Consider the following 18765-nt stretch of genomic DNA (forward strand, 5'->3'; position numbering starts at 1 on the left):
TTCGAAGTCGAGACCCCCCCCCCCCCCCCCCCTCCTTCCCCAATCCCTTTGGGGTCTGGGTTGAGGGCGAGGATGAAAACCCCTGATGGTGACAGACGCACCCTCCCTAATCCCCCTCTGGGGGCATTAGGTTGAGACGCCTCAGGTAGGGTTGGTACTAGGCAGCATAATGCAGCTTAAACAGCCAGGGACCCCAGCCCAGCTGCGGGCTCCTGTTGGGGTCGGGGGAGAGTGCAGGCAGACATGGCACATACAGAGACAGGGCTCCCTGCGCCCCTGTCTCTGCGGCAGCATCAGCTCCATAGCACCTCAGGGGGACCCCCTCACATGGCCCCGTTACCGCTGCTAGCCCCACCGCTATCCTGCCTCTCAATCCGGAGGGGTCTGGTTCAGATCCGACCCACTCCTGGACATCAGTGCCGGCCTGAAGCCCTTCTGGGCATCAGGCTTCTAATTTAGATCGTGGCTTCGGCCTAGCTGAAGCCGCCGCCTCCTCCCCGCCCCCTGATGACGAATATGACACTCTACAGTGTCATAGAAGGGGCAGATCGAGGCGGAAAGGGCGTGTTTTTACATGGCCCTGCACGCTCTTTTTCAGCTCTCCGCCCCCTTCATTTTCCTCCTTGTCTTCTCGGCGGCCATCTTCGCTGCAGCAGACGCCATCTGTGACATCAGCAGCAACGTCAGCAGTCTCCGGGGGGCACAGGACTGTGAATTGTCGGCGCTGGACTTAGGGGCACACTGGTGGGGTAAGATCACAGCTGTGTTCTCTTTGCTCGGCTGTGAATCCATATTGCCTATAAGGCTCTCCTATAGTTTTCCTCTGCGTAGCCACCCCTGTAGGGTCCTCTGCTAGCCAGCCTCTGTGCACTATTTCCGGGCTCAAGGAAGAGAACCAAGCAGGACTGCTTTTATGCTTTCTGCACAGCCTTCAAAACCACTCTCCCCAGTGGCAGCACGTACCCGCACTGCCGGAATTGTATCCAAAATACTGGGTCAGAGCCTCAAGAAGCCCCTACCATTGCTTCAGCGTCGGCTACCATGCCGGAATGGGCTACTCAGATGTCGCAGTCTATGACACAGTCCATAGATAACCTAACCTCCACACTACTCCAGACTCTGCAGGGTCATGCCTCGGCTATGAACGTTACCCAGCAAAGGGACAGCTCGTGTCAAGGACATGCCGTTTCCGACACTCAGACGTAAGCGGACCCACAGGTCGCGTTCATCCGTGTCATCCCATAGCACACAGTCATCACCCTCCAGGGAGAGACACCGTGGTTCCAGGTCACCTAGACCGTCCCCTAACAAAGACAGACAATGCAGATGTCCACATCGATCCCCGACCACAGAAGACCTCCGCCCCAGTTCGCCCACCAGGGAACGCCTTAGCGAGACGCAGGAATCGAAAGGCATCTGTGACTCTGACTCAGACAACGAAACGGAGAGGTCTCTGGCCCCTATCCCCCCAAGCAATACGGCGCTAGTTGAGGACGTAATTTCTTCCATCCATCGGGTGCTGGACTTTTCTGATCCGCCCCCGGAAGCCCCAGAACACAGAATTTGTTTTGAAAGTGTTCTAAAACCACCTAAGGTCTTCTCTAATCACCCGGAATTTCAGGCGATACTTACTAAGCAGTTTTCGCAGCCTGAGAAGAAATTCGCCAATCGCAAATATCTGGACGCAAGGTACCCCTTTCCACAGAAGGACACCAAGGAGTGGAGAGATCCACCCGAAGTGGACCCCCCCAGTCTCTAGGCTAGCAGCACAGACCTTCCTTTCACTGCCAGATAGCTCGACCCTCAGGGACGCAGCAGACCAGCAGGTAGAACGCATGGCTCGTTCAATCTTCGAAGCGGCAGGGGCCTCTCTGGCTCCCGCGTTCGCTTCAGTCTGGGCGGCAAAGGCCATTATAGCTTGGGCCAAAAAATTGCAGGCTAGCCTCCAAGCCTCAAATCCTGAGCTGTCGGACCAGGCGGTTCAAATAGCGGTGGTAGCAGATTACATGCTTCATGCAGCTCTAGATTCCGCAAGAGGTGTAGCAGGAATAGCATCAAACGCCATCACGATCCGGCGTATCCTCTGGCTGCGGGAATGGAAAGCGGACGCGGCCTCAAAGTCCTTCACGCATCTCCCATACCTCAATCGGCGGCTTTTCGGTGAAAAGTTGGACACAATGATGATCAATGCCACCGGGGGTAAGAGTACCTCTCTCCCTCAACTAAAACCTAAACGCACGTTCAAAAGGCGTAACAAAACTCTATTCCGATCCTTTCGGAACTCTTCAGGCTGGTCCGTCTCGCGCCCAGCACAAAATCGTAACCGCTCTCCGCGCAGGGACAACCCACGGGTGGAGCAGAGGCCGGACAGGACCTGGCAGTCGAAAGCAGGCCAGGCATAGCCCAAAGGAGGGAAACCTCAGACTTTCTCCTCTTCATGACTCACGAATTCCAGAAGACACCCTGTCGGGGTCGTAAACGACAATGAATCCTCATTCACCAGTCATTCCAAATCATTGTGCGAGCGCAAAACATCTGGTACCGATTAAGAATGACTCAGACACGCAGCTGATTCAGTCTTAGCTAATGTCCTGCATCCACACCTGTCAGGAGCAGTACAACAACTGGCTTTTATTTACAAATACACAATACTATATTGAGTGTTAGGGGAAGGCGTGCATTAGGCGGGGTTTATGCAGTATACATCTAGTGTCCAGTCTCTCTCTGATTCGTCAAAACGTCTCCCAATGGTTGTTTCTTCTTCACATTCCTGAGTTATCTTTTTTTAGGAGAAATGAAACTTAACTTAACTCTTTAGACACTGAATTTAAGTGAAAGTGAACACTGGCAGCCATCTTTAATACAGTTACATTTGCATTAGCAAGCAATTAGGAAAAACTTATTGTTTCACAGTATAAAAATATAAAACTTATATAAGAAAATATATTTTCACCTTGACAATCCCCCCTAAACACTAAGTTTTTCCCTTAATGAAAGATCCTTCGAGACTGTCCATGTGATGGGGAAAGGGGAGGTGGATTTCTTCATCCAGACACCTCAGAAGCTCTCCCCTAGCGAGAGGCCTCCAGGCAGCTGAACCCTTCACTAACCTCACATGGAGTTCTCCCGCTGTCCCTAAACTAAGTCTCTTAACATCATCTGAGAATGGGGGGTTTTGTCTACTCTCTTGAGGGGAATATACTTAGGGATCTCCCCTAGATCAGTACCATCGTACTCTGGTGGGTCTACTTCTTGATTGAGGAAGGTGCCAGTCGGAGTTGCTTTGGCAATAACCTTTTTATACAAGGGAATAACACAACAAAGAGTTATCGATCCAATTACAAGGAGGGCAATCAGTACTATACAAGCTTGTTGAAGGAATCCCTTGAGTCCACCCAACCAGCCGGAAAAGAAAGATGTGTCTACTCCAGCATTAGTTTTCAATTCTGCTGCTAACCCAGTTATCTTTTTAAGGGCTATCATGGTTTTTCCATTCACTCCAGAGTTCTGAGGGATATAGGTACAACACTCCTCTCCCACCATCCCACAAACTCCTCCTTTCTCAGCTAATATCATATCAAGGGCTAGTCGATTTTGGAGTGTCATTCTAGTGTTAGGGCCCAATTCTTCAACTATACCTTGGAAGGCATCTTGGCTGAAATTGACAAACCTTTGTTCACTGTAATATATGTAATTGATCCATTCAACATTTTTATTAATCTGCACCTGTGGGATTATAGAAGCAAAGCCAGCATAGATCTGGTTCTGGGCTTTAAATTGGTCAGGCACCCCCCTTGGCACTCCAATAGCATCAATATATACTAGTGGATCTTCTTCATAACTCATATGGAGCTGATCGAGGCTTCTCCTTTTCCTGGTAGGTTCATCAGGTATCTTTGGATCCCAGGGTAGAATCTTGAACTGCATAGCTAGTTTAACAAGGGTGCATTGGCCTGTCCAGGCATTTGGCAACCTAGGATGGAGCTTACCATCTCCACATAACGAATAAATGTCATACATATATTGTGTATGTTTGATTAACAAGTCAGTATCTAGAGAACTATTCTCTTTGCAGAAACCTGTCTCGAAGATCCCTACTGGTGTACCTGTGGTGTCGTGGGAATTATAGCAGGTGTAATTGTCAGCTAATACAGTTACTTCTCCTGGGACCTTTAGTTTGGGTTCCTTATGAATTAGTGGGACGTAATCTGGGCAATCAGTGGGCTTCAAACCTTTCAACAAATTCATGACACAGGCAGTGGTGTTGTCATCAGGGAAAAGCAATGCATGTGTGTATAGGTGTGTATTCGCAGCAGCACAAGCAATACATCCTACAGAGATATTCTGGACTTTTACATTGTACCTCACCCATTCTAACCACAAATTTTTCCTTGGGGCTGTTTGTGTTTCTATGGAGAAAACCTCTTGCCAACTGAGACCTGGAATGGGGATCACTTCATTAACTACATTTTGCAAACGCTCACCTGGGCCTATTTTAGGTGTACTGGTAACGGGGGCCTTGGTTGGTCTGAAGCTAATATCCTGAAGCCGTATATGGCCTAAATACGCATAAGGTCCAGCACTAAATACATAATTATAATGCCTTCCTAGTACGAACGTCTGCAGATCAGCAGATTGAGGGCTTTCAAGATTTAGGAGAAGGGGGTGACAGCTTCTACCCCATTTACAGCCCCTAAATGGTTGCAGAAGGGCTGTTAGATGCATTCTCTCACGAAGACTCCTACCCGTCCCATCCTTGGGGAACATGGCTTCGCTAGGTTTATATCCCCAATCATTCCCCGTACTCCAGGCAGCATCTGTCCAATAATGACAATTATTGTTGTCTTGTCTGGTAACACACATATAGAACTGGATGATCCCCTCTACCACCCGTTCAGTCTCAAGGCACTTGACTACATCACAGAAATCAAATCGCCAGATATTCACCGGGGCTGTCAGGTTTACCCAGAGAATAAAGGGACCAGAATTCTTATTTACAATAGGGGCCGAAGAGGTAGGGGCGAGGATGGCCCCCAGTCCCAAGGTCAAAAACAGCAACATTTCCCTTCAGTCACTACTGTGACTAAACACTGGTTCGGTCTCTTTTACAGTGTGAAGCGTGAATCCAGGTGCTCTTTCCTTCAAGTTTTACTGCAGTGGGGGTGACCAGGATCACCGTGCGGGGTCCTTCAAATCTCGGCTGGAGACAATCTCTGCGCACAAACTTTTTCACATACACCAGGTCTCCTGGCACAAAGTCATGGACCACGTCACCTGTGGATTCTGGAAGAGAAGCAGAAACTGTAGAGTGGGTGTTAGACAGTTCCTTAGACAATGCAATCACAAATTGTACAACTTTATCATTTGTCTCAGACAACTCTTGTGGCCTAATGTCTCCTATTTTAGGTGGAGCACCAAAAAGAATCTCAAAGGGAGTCAGGCCGTGTTTTCCCTGTGGGGTGTGTCTGATATGGTATAGGACCACGGGGAGCAAATCTGGCCATGGGAGTGGGTAGTCCTGGCTCATTTTAAGCAACTGGGTCTTAATTGTGGAGTTCATTCTCTCAACTTTGGCTGAACTGGAGGGGTGATAGGGGGTGTGCAGACCCAAATCTGTCCCTAACATGTGCCACAATTCCTCGTAGACATCGGCAGTGAAGGCTGGGCCTTGATCTGATTCAACAACTTCGGGAATTCCAAATCTGCACGAAATTTCAGTGATGAGCTTCTTAGCTGTAGTTTTGGCAGTCATGTTGGTCACTGAGTAGGCTTCGGGCCATCCTGAGAACATATCCACAGCCACTAGGACGTACTCATACTTTCCTGACTTGGGCATCTGAATATGATCAACCTGGATTCTCTGCCAAGGGTAGTCTGGTTTGGCAAGATGCTGAAGTGGAACCTTGGCGGTGGCTGTTGGGTTACAGATGGCACAGACTGGGCAGGCTCTTGAGTAGGCTGTGACAGTGGTAGAGATTCCTGGGGCCCAGTAGAGCTTCTTGATACAGGCCAGAGCTTGGTTCTTTCCTCGATGAGTTGATCCATGAGCCCATGCTGCAACGGCTGGATACATTCTTTTGGGTAGACAGGGTTTCCCATCCACCTTATAGAGTCTAGGAAATTGGTATTGTCCGGCAGAACTACGATTCCCATGAATGGCTCCTGCAGCTTCCCACTGCTTCTTTTCTTCTTTAGAGGTCAACTTTTGTTCTTCCCACAATCTCTCTTCAGGTGGTCGGGCTGGCTTCCAGACAGATCCGGTGGCAGGGTATTCCATTTCCATGTCTTCTATCAACTCCCTCTTCTTTCTTCGGGCTTCGGACTTCTCAAAGTCTCGTTCTTCTTCGGCTTGGGTAGCTTCTTTGGTTGCCTGTTCTCTTGTTTGTGCTCTGGTAAGCACAGGCATCACAGGTGTATCAGTGCCTTCCCAACAGGGTTTTTCTGGTGCTGTTTCTTCTTCTTCCCACTTTGCTGAGACATTCTTTATGGCAGCAGCTTTGGCAGCTTGATCTGCTAAATGGTTTCCTCTAGTCTCCTTCGAATTGACTTTCCCGTGAGCTTTGACCTTGATCACCGCAATTTGTACAGGTAGCTCCAATGCCTTCATCAGGGCTTTAATCCTTAGTGCATGTTTAACAGGGGTTCCTGTAGCCGTAATGAACCCTCGGGACTTCCACAGGAATCCAAAATCGTGACAGATTCCATAGCCGTATCTTGAGTCAGTGTAGACATTGGCCGTCTTCCCTTCTGCTAGATAACATGCTTGTTGTAGGGCCACAAGTTCGGCTTCTTGAGCCGAAAGGTGAGGTGGCAAGGCTTCAGCCAGAAGGACTTCTGTTTCAGTGGTGACCGCATATCCAGTGTGGAACTTGCCATAAGAGTCTGCAAATCGAGATCCATCAGTCCATAGTTGCAAATCAGGGTTGAGAAGTTCTTGAGTTACCACATTTTGTGGTGCAGAGGCTTCTTGTTCCAGTGCTTTTATACAGTCATGCGGGTCATCAGGTGACCTCCCGTCTGGTAAGTCCTTATACCCGTCAGGGAACTCCCCCCTAGAATGTGGAAGCAAAGTGGCTGGGTTGATGGTAGTACATTTCTGGAAGGTGATGTTGGAGGGCAGAAGTAGAGAGCACTGAAGTCTGAGATGTCTTTGGCTCGTTAGATGCTTAGGAGATGTTTGTTGGAGGACAGCAGAGAGATCATGTCCAGCTTGAATGACCAAGTCATGACCAAGTGCTTTGTCAGCAGACTTATCCAGAAGAACATGGGCTGCATGCACAGCCTTGAGACAGGAAGGAGCAGTTCTGGCAACAGGGTCTAGCCTGGCTGAGTAGTAGGCCAGAGGACGGAAACGATCAGCATGTTTCTGTGCCAGCACACCAGAGGCATGTCCTTCAGATTCTGAAACAAAGAGATGAAACGGCTGAGTGTAGTCAGGGAGACCCAGAGCAGGGGCGCTGACAACAGCTTCCTTGAGAGCCAGGAAACAGTCCTTTTGCTGAGCATAGATATACGGATTTTCAGCATGATCCCAGTCCGGTCCTCCAGTCTTGAGGCAATCATACAAAGGTTGCATGAGTCTTGAAGCATCCGGAATCCACTGTCTGCAGTAGGTAATGAGTCCTAAGAAAGACTGCATAGCAGAGTATGTCTTTGGATAAGGGATATCCTCGATTGCATGTTTTCTATCCTCGGTGAGGTGTCTCGAGCCTTGAGAGATGCAGTGTCCGAGGAAGACGACTTTCTCTTTGCACCACTGGACCTTGGCCTTTGAGACTTTGCAGTTGGCAGAATGAAGAAAAAGGAGCAAGGACTCAGAAGCAGCAAACAGATTCTCTTCAGTTCCACAGAGGAGTAGGTCATCAACATACTGGAGAAGCGTGACATGAAGATTCTGTAACACCCACGGATCCAGGGTCATCTTCATAGCATGAGTGAACTGGTTAGGGGAGTTCTGGGCACCCTGTGGTGTCCTGGTCCAGGTCAGCTGAGATCCTTGAAACGTGAAGGCAAATAAAAACTGTGAGTCTTCATGAAGCGGGACACTGAAGAAAGCATTAGCCAGGTCAATAACGGTGAAGAGTGTTGCTGAAGTAGGCACTTGAGAAAGCAAGGTGTTTGGGTTGGGTACCACAGGAGTTTCCAAGATGGTGGCTGAATTGACTGCTCTGAGGTCCTGTACAAGTCTGTACTTCGGAGGGTCTCCAGGAGCTGTCTTCTTCTTCACTGGAAACAGGGGTGTGTTACAGGGTGAAACACATCTGATTAGCACTCCAGAATGTAAGAGGGAGGTAATCTGAACTCCAAGGCTCCGCTCTTGGGCAGCCTTAAGCGGATACTGAGGTAGTCTGGGGTATGGGTGCCCAGGTTTGAGGTGGACTTTTACTGGAGGCACTTTGAGCAGACCCACATCCTCAGGTCCAGTTGACCACAGAGTGGTAGGTAGATTGGGCAAATCCGGGGAAGGTGTCGTTTGCAGAGTCATCATCATCAGAGGGAAAGCCTTAAGGACACAACGATCTTCAGTGCCTTGTTGTGAGGCAGGATCTTGTAATTGCAATTCCATCCCTTGATCACCGAAGATGATGGTAGCGTGAAGCCTTTGAAGGAGGTCAGCTCCTAGAAGGTTGACGGGGCAGGTTTCAGACACCAGAAATTTGGCAAAGACACCAGAGAATGGGCCAGCTGGGACGGGAACAGTGAGTGGTGATGAGGTTTGTTGACCTTCAACTCCAATACATGTGAGGAAATCTGAAGACAGGGAGATTGTAGGAGGCAGCTGAGATGAAGAGATAACAGAGGTGGCCGCCCCAGTGTCCACTAAGAACTTGAGAGGTTGATTGTCCACTTCCAGGGTCACTGTACCACAAGACGAGGAAGTACAGGTGGCGGGAAAAGTGGGCACCGGTTGGCCTGAACTTCATGAGTGTGGAGGAGGAAGAGGTCTCTGAGGGTGCCCCCTGCGAGGACAACTTCTTCTCATATGACCAGGGCTGGCACACTCCCAACACAGAGGTCTCCCTTGGTCATCACGAACTGGTCTGTCCCTGTAGTTTTGGCCCTGGGACCCTCTCGGCCTCAAGCGTGGTGATCCATACCGATCCTGAGCCTGATACACCATAACAGGTACTTCTGAGGCTTCTGCCATATACATGGCTGGTTTCTTCTTGCCTTTGTCCTTCTGTGCTTCCTTCTCTGCTTCCTTTTCTGCTTTTTCTTCCCTTTGAAGCATTTTCTGATAACTCTTCACAACAGTGAGGGCCTGTTTTAGGGGACCATCAGGTAATTCGGGACGAAGCTTCATGACCTTATCCTTCAGTGGATCTTCCAGACCATCAATAAAAGCACGGACCAACAAGGCTGCCTGCGTCTTCACATGAGTTGAATAACCCAAGTCTTCAAACTGCATAGTTAGTCTGGCAGCGTATTTCTCCACAGCTTCACCAGATTCTTGTTGTATATCCTGTATTGATCCTGCTTCGTCACAGAGACGATCCTGGGCCCACTTTGTGAGTTGAGCGATAAACTCCTTTCCAGACTTGAACTTGTTGAGAGGTCCTGCTTTAGTGGGGTTCAATTCCTTCATGATGGTGGGGAGAAAATATTCGGAGGCTTTGATTGAGGTGATGCCTGATAGATCAGACCATGTAGCCCCGTAGATGCTCCTAGTCTGTTCCAGTTTCCTTACATACTGCATGGGAAATTTGTCCGGGTCAGGTAACTTGTTAACAATAGCATCAATTTGTACCGGAGTGAAGGGTTTGTATTTCAGCTTCAGCCCTTCTTCTTCTTCGTCATGTGTCACTGCCTCATCCTTCGGGGCAGTTGGGGGTGCTGTGGGTATTACCTCATCCAGGGGCTTTATACCTGTGTGCATCAGTGGTATCATGTATTCAGCTACCAAGGGCATGATGCCCTCTAATCCGGATTCATGGTAACAGACGATCCTAACTTCTTGTAAATCGAGATCTGGGGTTGATTGGAGACAATTCTTGATGACTTCAACGTGTTCCTTCATACAGGGGCCCAGTGGGTATCCAAAGAGTCCTGAAGATATCAATGGTATAGCCAAAGTTCTACGAGGAAGTGTATCTCTCCCTAGCCGTCCTGCAAAGATAAGCACTGTCTGTAAGGCGGTCTGCAATATTGTACGGCAATGCTCGGGTGTCCTGTAATCATATATAGGGCCTGCAGTGTGTAACACTATATCACAGGGCAAATTCCCTCCCTGGCTGGACATAGCGTCTCCTGGATGCAAGGGGCCATAATTGGTAAGGTAGGCCTGACACTCTTGGGTTATGGCTGGGCCTCCCTTTTTAGCTATCTGTTGGGCCAGACCACCTCTATGCGACAGGGTAGAGTTAGCTGGGTTCACTATGGCTCCTACCTGGTGGGTAACTATGTCCCCATACCCCACTGAGAAAAGAACCTGGGAGCCCTGAGGTGTGATGTAATAGCGTGAATGACAGGGGAACCAGATTTCAGGGTCATGGGGCAACCTAGAGGATTTGTTGAGAGGGGTAGGTAGTGGGCTCCTTCCGGGCTGGGGGGATTCGAACGGACCTAATAGCAGTGGCGGGGCAGGGGGAATTGTAGCAACCTGATTGTCAGAATCTTCTGATCCCTCATCATCTCCGATAGCTTGGCGCCTCATACGCATTACGGACCGGAAAGCCGTACTGCCGGTCAGGGCATCAAGAGTGAAGGGACCTTGACCAGGTGTATTTACAAATATCACAGTGGGTTGCACCGGGAGACTAGGCCCAGAGGCCGGAACAGAAACCGGAACATTAGAGGTGGGAACAGCATCGGTCGGTGCCGGAGGTTTCTCAGGAAGTGGTGGTCCCTGATAGTACTCGCCGGAAAGTGTTACCAGCGGACATAGTGGCTGGGGAGGAATTCCGGGTGCACCAAGATGGCTGCCGGTGGAGGCGTGGCATGCCCCACTTCCGTCCATGGTCTGGGCGGAACCCCAAGGACGGCCCGCCCCACACACACGGCAGGTTTCCACCCAGGTTGGATTCTGCACGCCACAAACAGGACACACCCACGTTTCTGGAGAGCTCGTCTTGTCGCCATTATAGGGCGGTGGTTGGGACTGCATTTTCATCATCAGTGGCACGGCGGGCATTTTACAATCTATAAGATCACAGTTCAAAGGCATTTTATAACCAAACACAGGTTCCGCATTGTCTGATCCTCCTTCCCCATCAATCTCTTTCCATCCTTCATTCTTCAAGCCTCGCGCAACTCGCAGATGAGCTTGTGCTTGTTCTAACAATCCTTTATCTTTCAACATGCCTCGTTTGTTCTCTATGAGATTATGCCACATAGCCGGCTGTAATCTCCCTGACGAGGGCAATCCTACATGCTTATACAATCTCTCAACATTCTTGACTGCCTTCTTGCCTTCCCGTGACGCTACTATTGCCTTGACCTCCACAGCATCCTCATCTAACTTGTGGGGCACAGACTTCTTCTGCTTTAAGATACGCAGCATGACTCTTACAGAATACTATGGTTCTCTGCAGAAAAACCACTGGTAGCGATATCAACACTGATGTTCCACAGTACGGAGCCGCACGTTCGACGTACTAGGAAAAGAGCCTCGCGCTCAATATTTCCTTTCCCTAACCTTGAACAGCAGTGATTAACAGATTATCCTGCCACGATATTCCAACAGTCGGGAGGCGGTCTCCTAGTGAGAGCCCTCCACAGAAATACAGGTGGTCCCTTCTCGGGACGTCTTAATTACCTAGCTGGTACAATATCACAGAGGCTGCGTCTCCTATCCCTTCCTCTAGGTTGCCCCACAATCTGCAACTAGCTCAATTTATCACTCCACTTCACTACTAGACAATAGTCACGGGTAGGGTGGTTGAATGGAGTACAATGACCGGTGGAGGAGGTGTGGTGTACACGAGGACGCGCAGAATGCGACGTCTCTCAGTTGCTGGTTCAGAGCGTGGCACAGGATCGCACTCAGTCTCACCACTCGACCGGTCACCACTCAGACCCAAGGAGACCACAGACAAACCAATAACGGCTGAGACACTAGCAAGTGTGACACATACAGTGTATATGATCTCACTTACCGTGTTTTGGAGGGTGATCAGTCCTCGAGGTCAGCCACTACAGGTATCATCCACAGACATCCAGGCATGGGTCCAGAGGAGCCTCGGATCACTGTCCACGCCCCCCGTTGGGCTCCAAATTGTCGGGGTCGTAAACGACAATGAATCCTCATTCACCAGTCATTCCAAATCATTGTGCGAGCGCAAAACATCTGGTACCGATTAAAAATGACTCAGACACGCAGCTGATTCAGTCTTAGCTAATGTCCTGCATCCACACCTGTCAGGAGCAGTACAACAACTGGCTTTTATTTACAAATACACAATACTATATTGAGTGTTAGGGGAAGGCGTGCATTAGGCGGGGTTTATGCAGTATACATCTAGTGTCCAGTCTCTCTCTGATTCGTCAAAACGTCTCCCAATGGTTACTTCTTCTTCACATTCCTGAGTTATCTTTTTTTAGGAGAAATGAAACTTAACTTAACTCTTTAGACACTGAATTTAAGTGAAAGTGAACACTGGCAGCCATCTTTAATACAGTTACATTTGCATTAGCAAGCAATTAGGAAAAACTTATTGTTTCACAGTATAAAAATATAAAACTTATATAAGAAAATATATTTTCACCTTGACAACCCCACCCGTAGGCGGACGACTGCTACTCTTTCAGCAGGTCTGGCTGCCTATTACAGAAGACAGGTGGGTCAAGGAAATAGTGTCTTCCGGATTCAAGATCGAGTTCACTTCTAGCCCTCCGAACCGGTTCTTCCTCTCTGTTCCCCCAAAACCGCCAGACAAGGCTCGTGCCTTCCATCAAGCCGTTTCCTCCCTCCTTCAGGCAGGAGTCATAGTACCGGTTCCTGCAGAAGTGCGCTTCCGAGGGTTCTACTCCAATCTGTTTGTAGTCCCCAAGAAGGGAGGCAGCGTTTGGCCCATACTAGACCTAAAACAACTCAACAAGTATGTTCGGGTTTGTCATTTTCGCATGGAGTCACTCCGGTCAATCATTGCGTCCATGGAGAAAGGGAGAATATCTCGCCTCCATAGACATACAAGACGCATACCTACATATACCGATTGCTCCCGCCCATCAGAGATTTCTCAGATTCGCAATCAACCAGGACCACTACCAGTTCATGGCTCTCCCGTTCGGACTCGCCACGGCTCCCAGAATGTTTACCAAGATCATGGCAGCCACCATTGGACGTTCTACACTCCAGAGGCATAGTAGTCGTTCCATACCTGGACGACCTTCTCATCAAGGCTTCCACCTTCAAGGATTGCGAGGTCAGCGTCTCAATCACTATCGACACTGAGTCGCCTGGGCTGGTTAGTCAACTTACAAAAGTCATCAACTGCCCCGAGTCAGTCTCTGACATTCCTGGGGATGTTATTTGACACCTCCAGAGGTCTGGTGCTCCTTCCCAGGGACAAGGCACTGGCTCTCTGTCTAGGAGTCCGCATACTCCTCCGCAATTCCCCCCGATCTCTCCGGTTTGCCATGAGAGTACTTGGCAGGATGGCGGCATCAGAACAGACCTCTGTTTATTACTTCATCGGTCACTATCATCGTCGGGAAAGGCCGGGTGATGCAAATTCCCAAGCTTTATAAAAACCCAGCCTCCTCTAACCTTGTGCCAAAACCAGCTGCTGAGCACTCTGAAAATGGTGGAGGCCTCAAAGCAGGAGAAGGAGCTAAGAAGATTGCAAATTGTTTTCAAGTTGCCCTTTCCTCAGGTTGAATTGTAATTAAGAAATATCCATTACCAGGAACAGTGGGAGGTCAAGATAAGATCTGGAAGACCAAGCATAATGTCAGTGAGAGCTGCTCATAGGAATCAAAACCTGTGCGTCACTGCAAAAGACTTCCAGAAAGATTTTTCAGATTCTGGAGTTGTGGTATATTGTCCTACTGTTCAGAGACGCCTGCATAAATATGGCCTTCATGGAAGTAATCAGAAGAAAACCCCTCCTGCGTCCTTACAATAAAATCCTCAGCAGCCGAAGTATCCAAAAGAACATCTAAACAAGCCTGATGCATTTTGGAAACAAGTCCTGTGGACCGATGACGTTAATATAGAACTCTTTGATCAAAGGTATGTGTGGAGAAAAAGGGCACTGAATTTCAGGAAAAGAACATCTCACCAACATGAGGTAGGATCAATCATGCTTTGGGGTTGTGTTGCATCCAGTGGCACAGGGAACATTTCACGGGTAGAGGGAAGAATGGATTCAATGAGATTTGACCAAATTTTTGATGCAAACATAACACTGTAAAATAAAAAAAGCTGAAGGTCAAAAGAGGAAGAGAATGGCTACTACAAATGGATAATGATCCTAAACACATGTCACAATCCACAATAGACCTCAAAAGGTGCAAGCTGAAGGTTTTACAATGGCGCTCACAGTCCAATGATCTGATCGTTGAAAATTTGTGGCAAGACCTCAAAATAGCAAGGATGCAAGACCCAGGAATCTCGCTTTACTGGAGGAATTCTCCAAGGAAGAAAGGAGGAAAATACCTCCAACAAGAGCTGAAAGACTCTTGTCTGGCTACAAAAACGTTTACTAGCTGTGATACCTGCAAAAGGGGGTGCCACTAGGTATTAACCAATCAGGGTGCCCAAACTTGTGCATCGGACCATTTTCCTCTTTGTAAATTTTACAATGTTGTAGTGAAATATGTATATGTATGGATGTATGACCGGCAGTAAATTAACATCGGTCTCTCGGCTGCGGCTCTTCACACAGGTCACAACATGTGTTATCCTGAGAAGGCAGTCGCCTGTCTCCAGTCTCTCCAGGGGGGGCTTTACTGAGAACACACAAAGTGGAAACATTTCACACCTTCTGACTCTTTAACCAAAGATGCCAAATGGAGCTTGACACTATCTATGAGAAAGATCACACAAATAGTTTTCAGTGGAAAATGATGTATTCATGGGTAAATAACCACGATCCAGTCACAAACCAAGAATTAGAATATTAACATGAGGCTGATCTAGAAACCTGATCCCTGAGTAAATCTATAAATTAGGCCATTACACAGAGAAATATGTTCACAGTGAGAGGCAGCCTAGCTGATGTGCTCCATTTCATATTCCCCCCCCCCTCCCTCGGGGACAGAATACCAGACTGCAAAGTTCGATATTTCTGTAAGTTTTCTCCCTTTTATCACTGTTTTTGCATATTTGTATGTCACTTTTTATTTCCAATTTTATATCCTTTTATTGTAAGCAGTTTACCTTTTCTATTAAAGCTTAAAACTTTAATATGTTTGAACCTTGTAAAAAGTGACATACAAATATGCTAGACAGTTATAAAATAAAAAGGAGAAACTTACAGAAATATCTAAACTTTGAAGTCTGGTATTCTGTTCCCTGAGGGGGAATATGTTATGGATCACATCAGCTTGGCTGCCCTCAGTTTGTCAGCAACTATCTTTGTGTAGTCCCAAGTTAGATTAAGCCTGAAGATCAGATCTCTAGACCAGCCTCTCATGTGAATATTCTAATTCCTGGTTTGTGACTGGCCCATGGCCCAATTCTGTGTTCTTAGGAAGGCACCCTGGGGTCTGAGGAAAGCTACTTTTGCGATAGATGACATAGGTTATGACCATTGTGAAGAGCTGCAGCCTAAGAAAAGATGCTAATTTACTGCCAGTCCTACATCGCCTACAAATACATATTTCCACTACACAAAGGAAATGTCATCTGTAAGTTTAGGCCTTTAGAGATCATTTAATCTTCAACTTGCTTAACTGTTCACAATAACAGTAATTTGTACCAGGGGTTCCCAAACGTTTACATGCCACTGTCTTTACTGGACCTCTGAGTCCCACTAGACAAAGAAATTCCTGAGACACGTTATCTCAAAACACTCAGGGTAGTTCCTACAATCAGGAGTTGCTGCAGTTTTGATGCTGTGTATTTATGCAGCGTCAAAACCGCAGCAACCAGATGTTACAGCACAGTGGATGGGATTTCTAGAGGGCAGCGCTTTGGACACAGCATGCTTGTGCTGCTTCTTCTGGATCGTGGGAACATACCCTCAGATTCCTTTTTGCAGAGCAGGAGATGGCTGTAGAATAAAATAGAGTAAAAATAGATAAATCTGCTCTGCCTACACTGATCCGTCACCTCCACCACTGCTGATGGCTGCGAGCCTGACATCCTGACTCCACTGATCCGTCCCTTCCACCACTGCTGACGGCCACTGGGATGACACATTTACCCTGACTACACTGACCCGTCACCTCCACTACTGCTGACTGCCACGGTGCGGACATTTATCCTTACTACACTGATCTGTCACCTCCACCACTGCTGTCTGCCGCGTGGCTGACATTTATCCTTACTACACTGATCCGTCAACTCTACCACTGCTGACAGCTGCGGGGGGGACATTTTCCCTGGCACTTCTCTGCTGCTCATGCATTGGGAGAGGATGCAGATTAATGCCTGTTCTGTCTGTCTGTGTCTGTCCTGTGTTGTAGTTTTCCTCCAGAAATTGGTGGAGCTGGATAACTGCAAGTTTGAGGAGTGGTGCGTGGAAATGTCCGAAATGCGGAAAGAGAGCGTGGACAAGGGAAAAGCCAAACATGAAGAGGTGAAGGAGCTGTACCAGAGGTTACCTGCAGGAGCTGGTCTGTAAGACATTTTATTACTTCCATAGCTGTGTGATTGTATTGATGCCGGGGGGGTCCGGGGTTCACCTTACTTATGCTGCCAGTTCATTATCAGATTGGTGGGAACTCCTCTGTGCGCGGATGGATCCTGTGTCCGGACCCCTCTGTGTGGGGCCAGATGGCCGGACGCCGCGTCTGGGCCCCTTATACATCCTGGAGGTCCTAGTACCAGCTGATTGAAGGGTCCCTGGTGTTGGATCCCCACTGAGCTGATAGTGATGGCACTGTTCTCGAGTCTCTTGGGATTTAATGTATTCTCCAGACATGAGAGGTGAAGCATCTCACTGACTCCTGAGTTCTTACCATATGAGGTCAGCGGTATGACAGTAAGGGGGCTCTCCTGCAATGAGTGGGCTCTTGTTTTTTATGTGCACAGTTGTGCGAAGCTGACAGGAATGCCCTTCCTGCTGTGATTAGGCTCAGGATCAGTGATTGATTTCTCCTCTTATCTCTCCACTCCTCGGGGTGTATCAGTATTTACAGTCTTGTGTTATCTTTTTTCTGCGCTTCCTTGATGGTTTACATACATTTATGCTGCGAATGCTTGGGCGACCTCTGCGTAAAGCATCTTTGGGTCGATGTCTGTGGGGAGGTGTCTGTTTGGGCGTCTGCGGGGTGGCATCGCCGGAAAGGCGACTGCTCTGGCTTTTGCGGGGCAGCATCTTCGGGTTGGCATCTGCGGGACAGCATCTTTGGGTCGGCGACTGCTCGGGCGGGGCATCATCTTTGGGCCAGTGCCTGCGGGGCAGCGTCTTTTGGTCGGTGTCTACGGGCAGGTGACTGCTTTGATGTCTGCGGGTCGGCGTCTGTGGGTAGGTATCTGCGAGGCAGCATCTTTGGGTCGGGTGTCTGCGGGGAGGCACCTGCTCGGGTGTCTGCTCCGCGGGGCATCTTTGGATCGGCATTTTGCAGGGCAGCATCTTTGGGTCGCCGTGTGCGGAGCGGTGTTTTTGCAGGAAGGTGACTGCTTGGACGTCTGCGGGACAGCAACTTTGGGTTGGTGTCTGCTGGGAGACATCTGCGGAGCAGCAGTTTTGGGTCGGGACCTGCTGGGAGGCATCTGCGGAGCAGCAGCTTTGGGTCGGGGCCTGCTGGGAGGCATCTGCGGAGCAGCAGCTTTGGGTCGAGGCCTGCTGGGAGGCGTCTGCGGGGCAGCATCTTTGGGTCGTGTCTGCGGTGAGGCGTCTGCAGGGCAGCGTCTTTGGGTCCGTGTCTGCGGGGAGGCGACTGCTCGGGTGGCGACTGCTCAGATACGCTTCTCAGTGTGACGGCTGTGGCTTTCTGCAGTTTCCTTTTTCAGATGATCGTGCAGCCACTTATAATAGACAAACCCATGGCACCGCCTCGGCCGCCTCTTCTCTGCAGACGCCCTCACACACATGCCCGATCCCAGCCTCAGTCTCATCCTTGGTGACAGTTTTCATGCATTTCATTGTCTTGCTGAGGGTTTCTGTGGTCGGCGGTGTGGTTACATTTTCCGCTCTTGTCCTCTGCTTCTCCACAGATAAAGCTTACGACTTCATTCCTCTTGAATGGCTCCAGAAATGGTTGGATGAATCTACGCCGTCCAAACCCATCGATAACTCCAAGTACCTATGTCCTCATGGCCGGCTGCACCCTGACAAGATCTCCCTCATGAAGAGGATCTCCGAGTACGCAGCGGAGGTCTTCTATAAGAGATACCATGGCGGGCCACGTCTGAAGGGTGAGCCCCCCGCAAGGGTTATACATCCTGACCGGTGTCCTCCTGTAAACCCCCATGTCTGACGTGGTGTCTGTTTGGCTGTTAGCTGAGAAGCCAGGTCTCTCCTCTGCCCTCCTGTCGTCACAGGGCTGGGGGGCTTCTGCCATAGTGAGGGGGTATGCCACATGAGTCGGTGCTGCCGCCACGTAGAGCGGAACTCGCACATCCGGCCCAATCTGTAAGATGGCTGCTTCCTTTATCAGCTGTCCTCATGTCCCTATGATAACATTCGCTGGGGGCGATGGACCCTCCAGAGA

General features: G+C 49.1%; 1 protein-coding gene across 1 annotated transcript in view; it reads left to right on the forward strand.

The window, feature by feature from the left end:
• Positions 1-18765, forward strand: part of USP48 (ubiquitin specific peptidase 48) — a 52527-nt gene that overhangs the window by 27521 nt on the left and 6241 nt on the right. The window contains exons 11-12 of the mRNA XM_073570138.1: positions 16573-16722; positions 18269-18469. Of these exons, the coding sequence (XP_073426239.1) occupies positions 16573-16722; positions 18269-18469 (351 nt within the window). The remainder of the gene's footprint in view (positions 1-16572; positions 16723-18268; positions 18470-18765) is intronic.

The sequence above is a fragment of the Dendrobates tinctorius genome, unplaced genomic scaffold (genome assembly GCF_039654945.1).
Source record: "Dendrobates tinctorius isolate UK_male_01 unplaced genomic scaffold, ASM3965494v1 ptg000028l, whole genome shotgun sequence".
Lineage (NCBI taxonomy): Eukaryota > Metazoa > Chordata > Amphibia > Anura > Dendrobatidae > Dendrobates > Dendrobates tinctorius.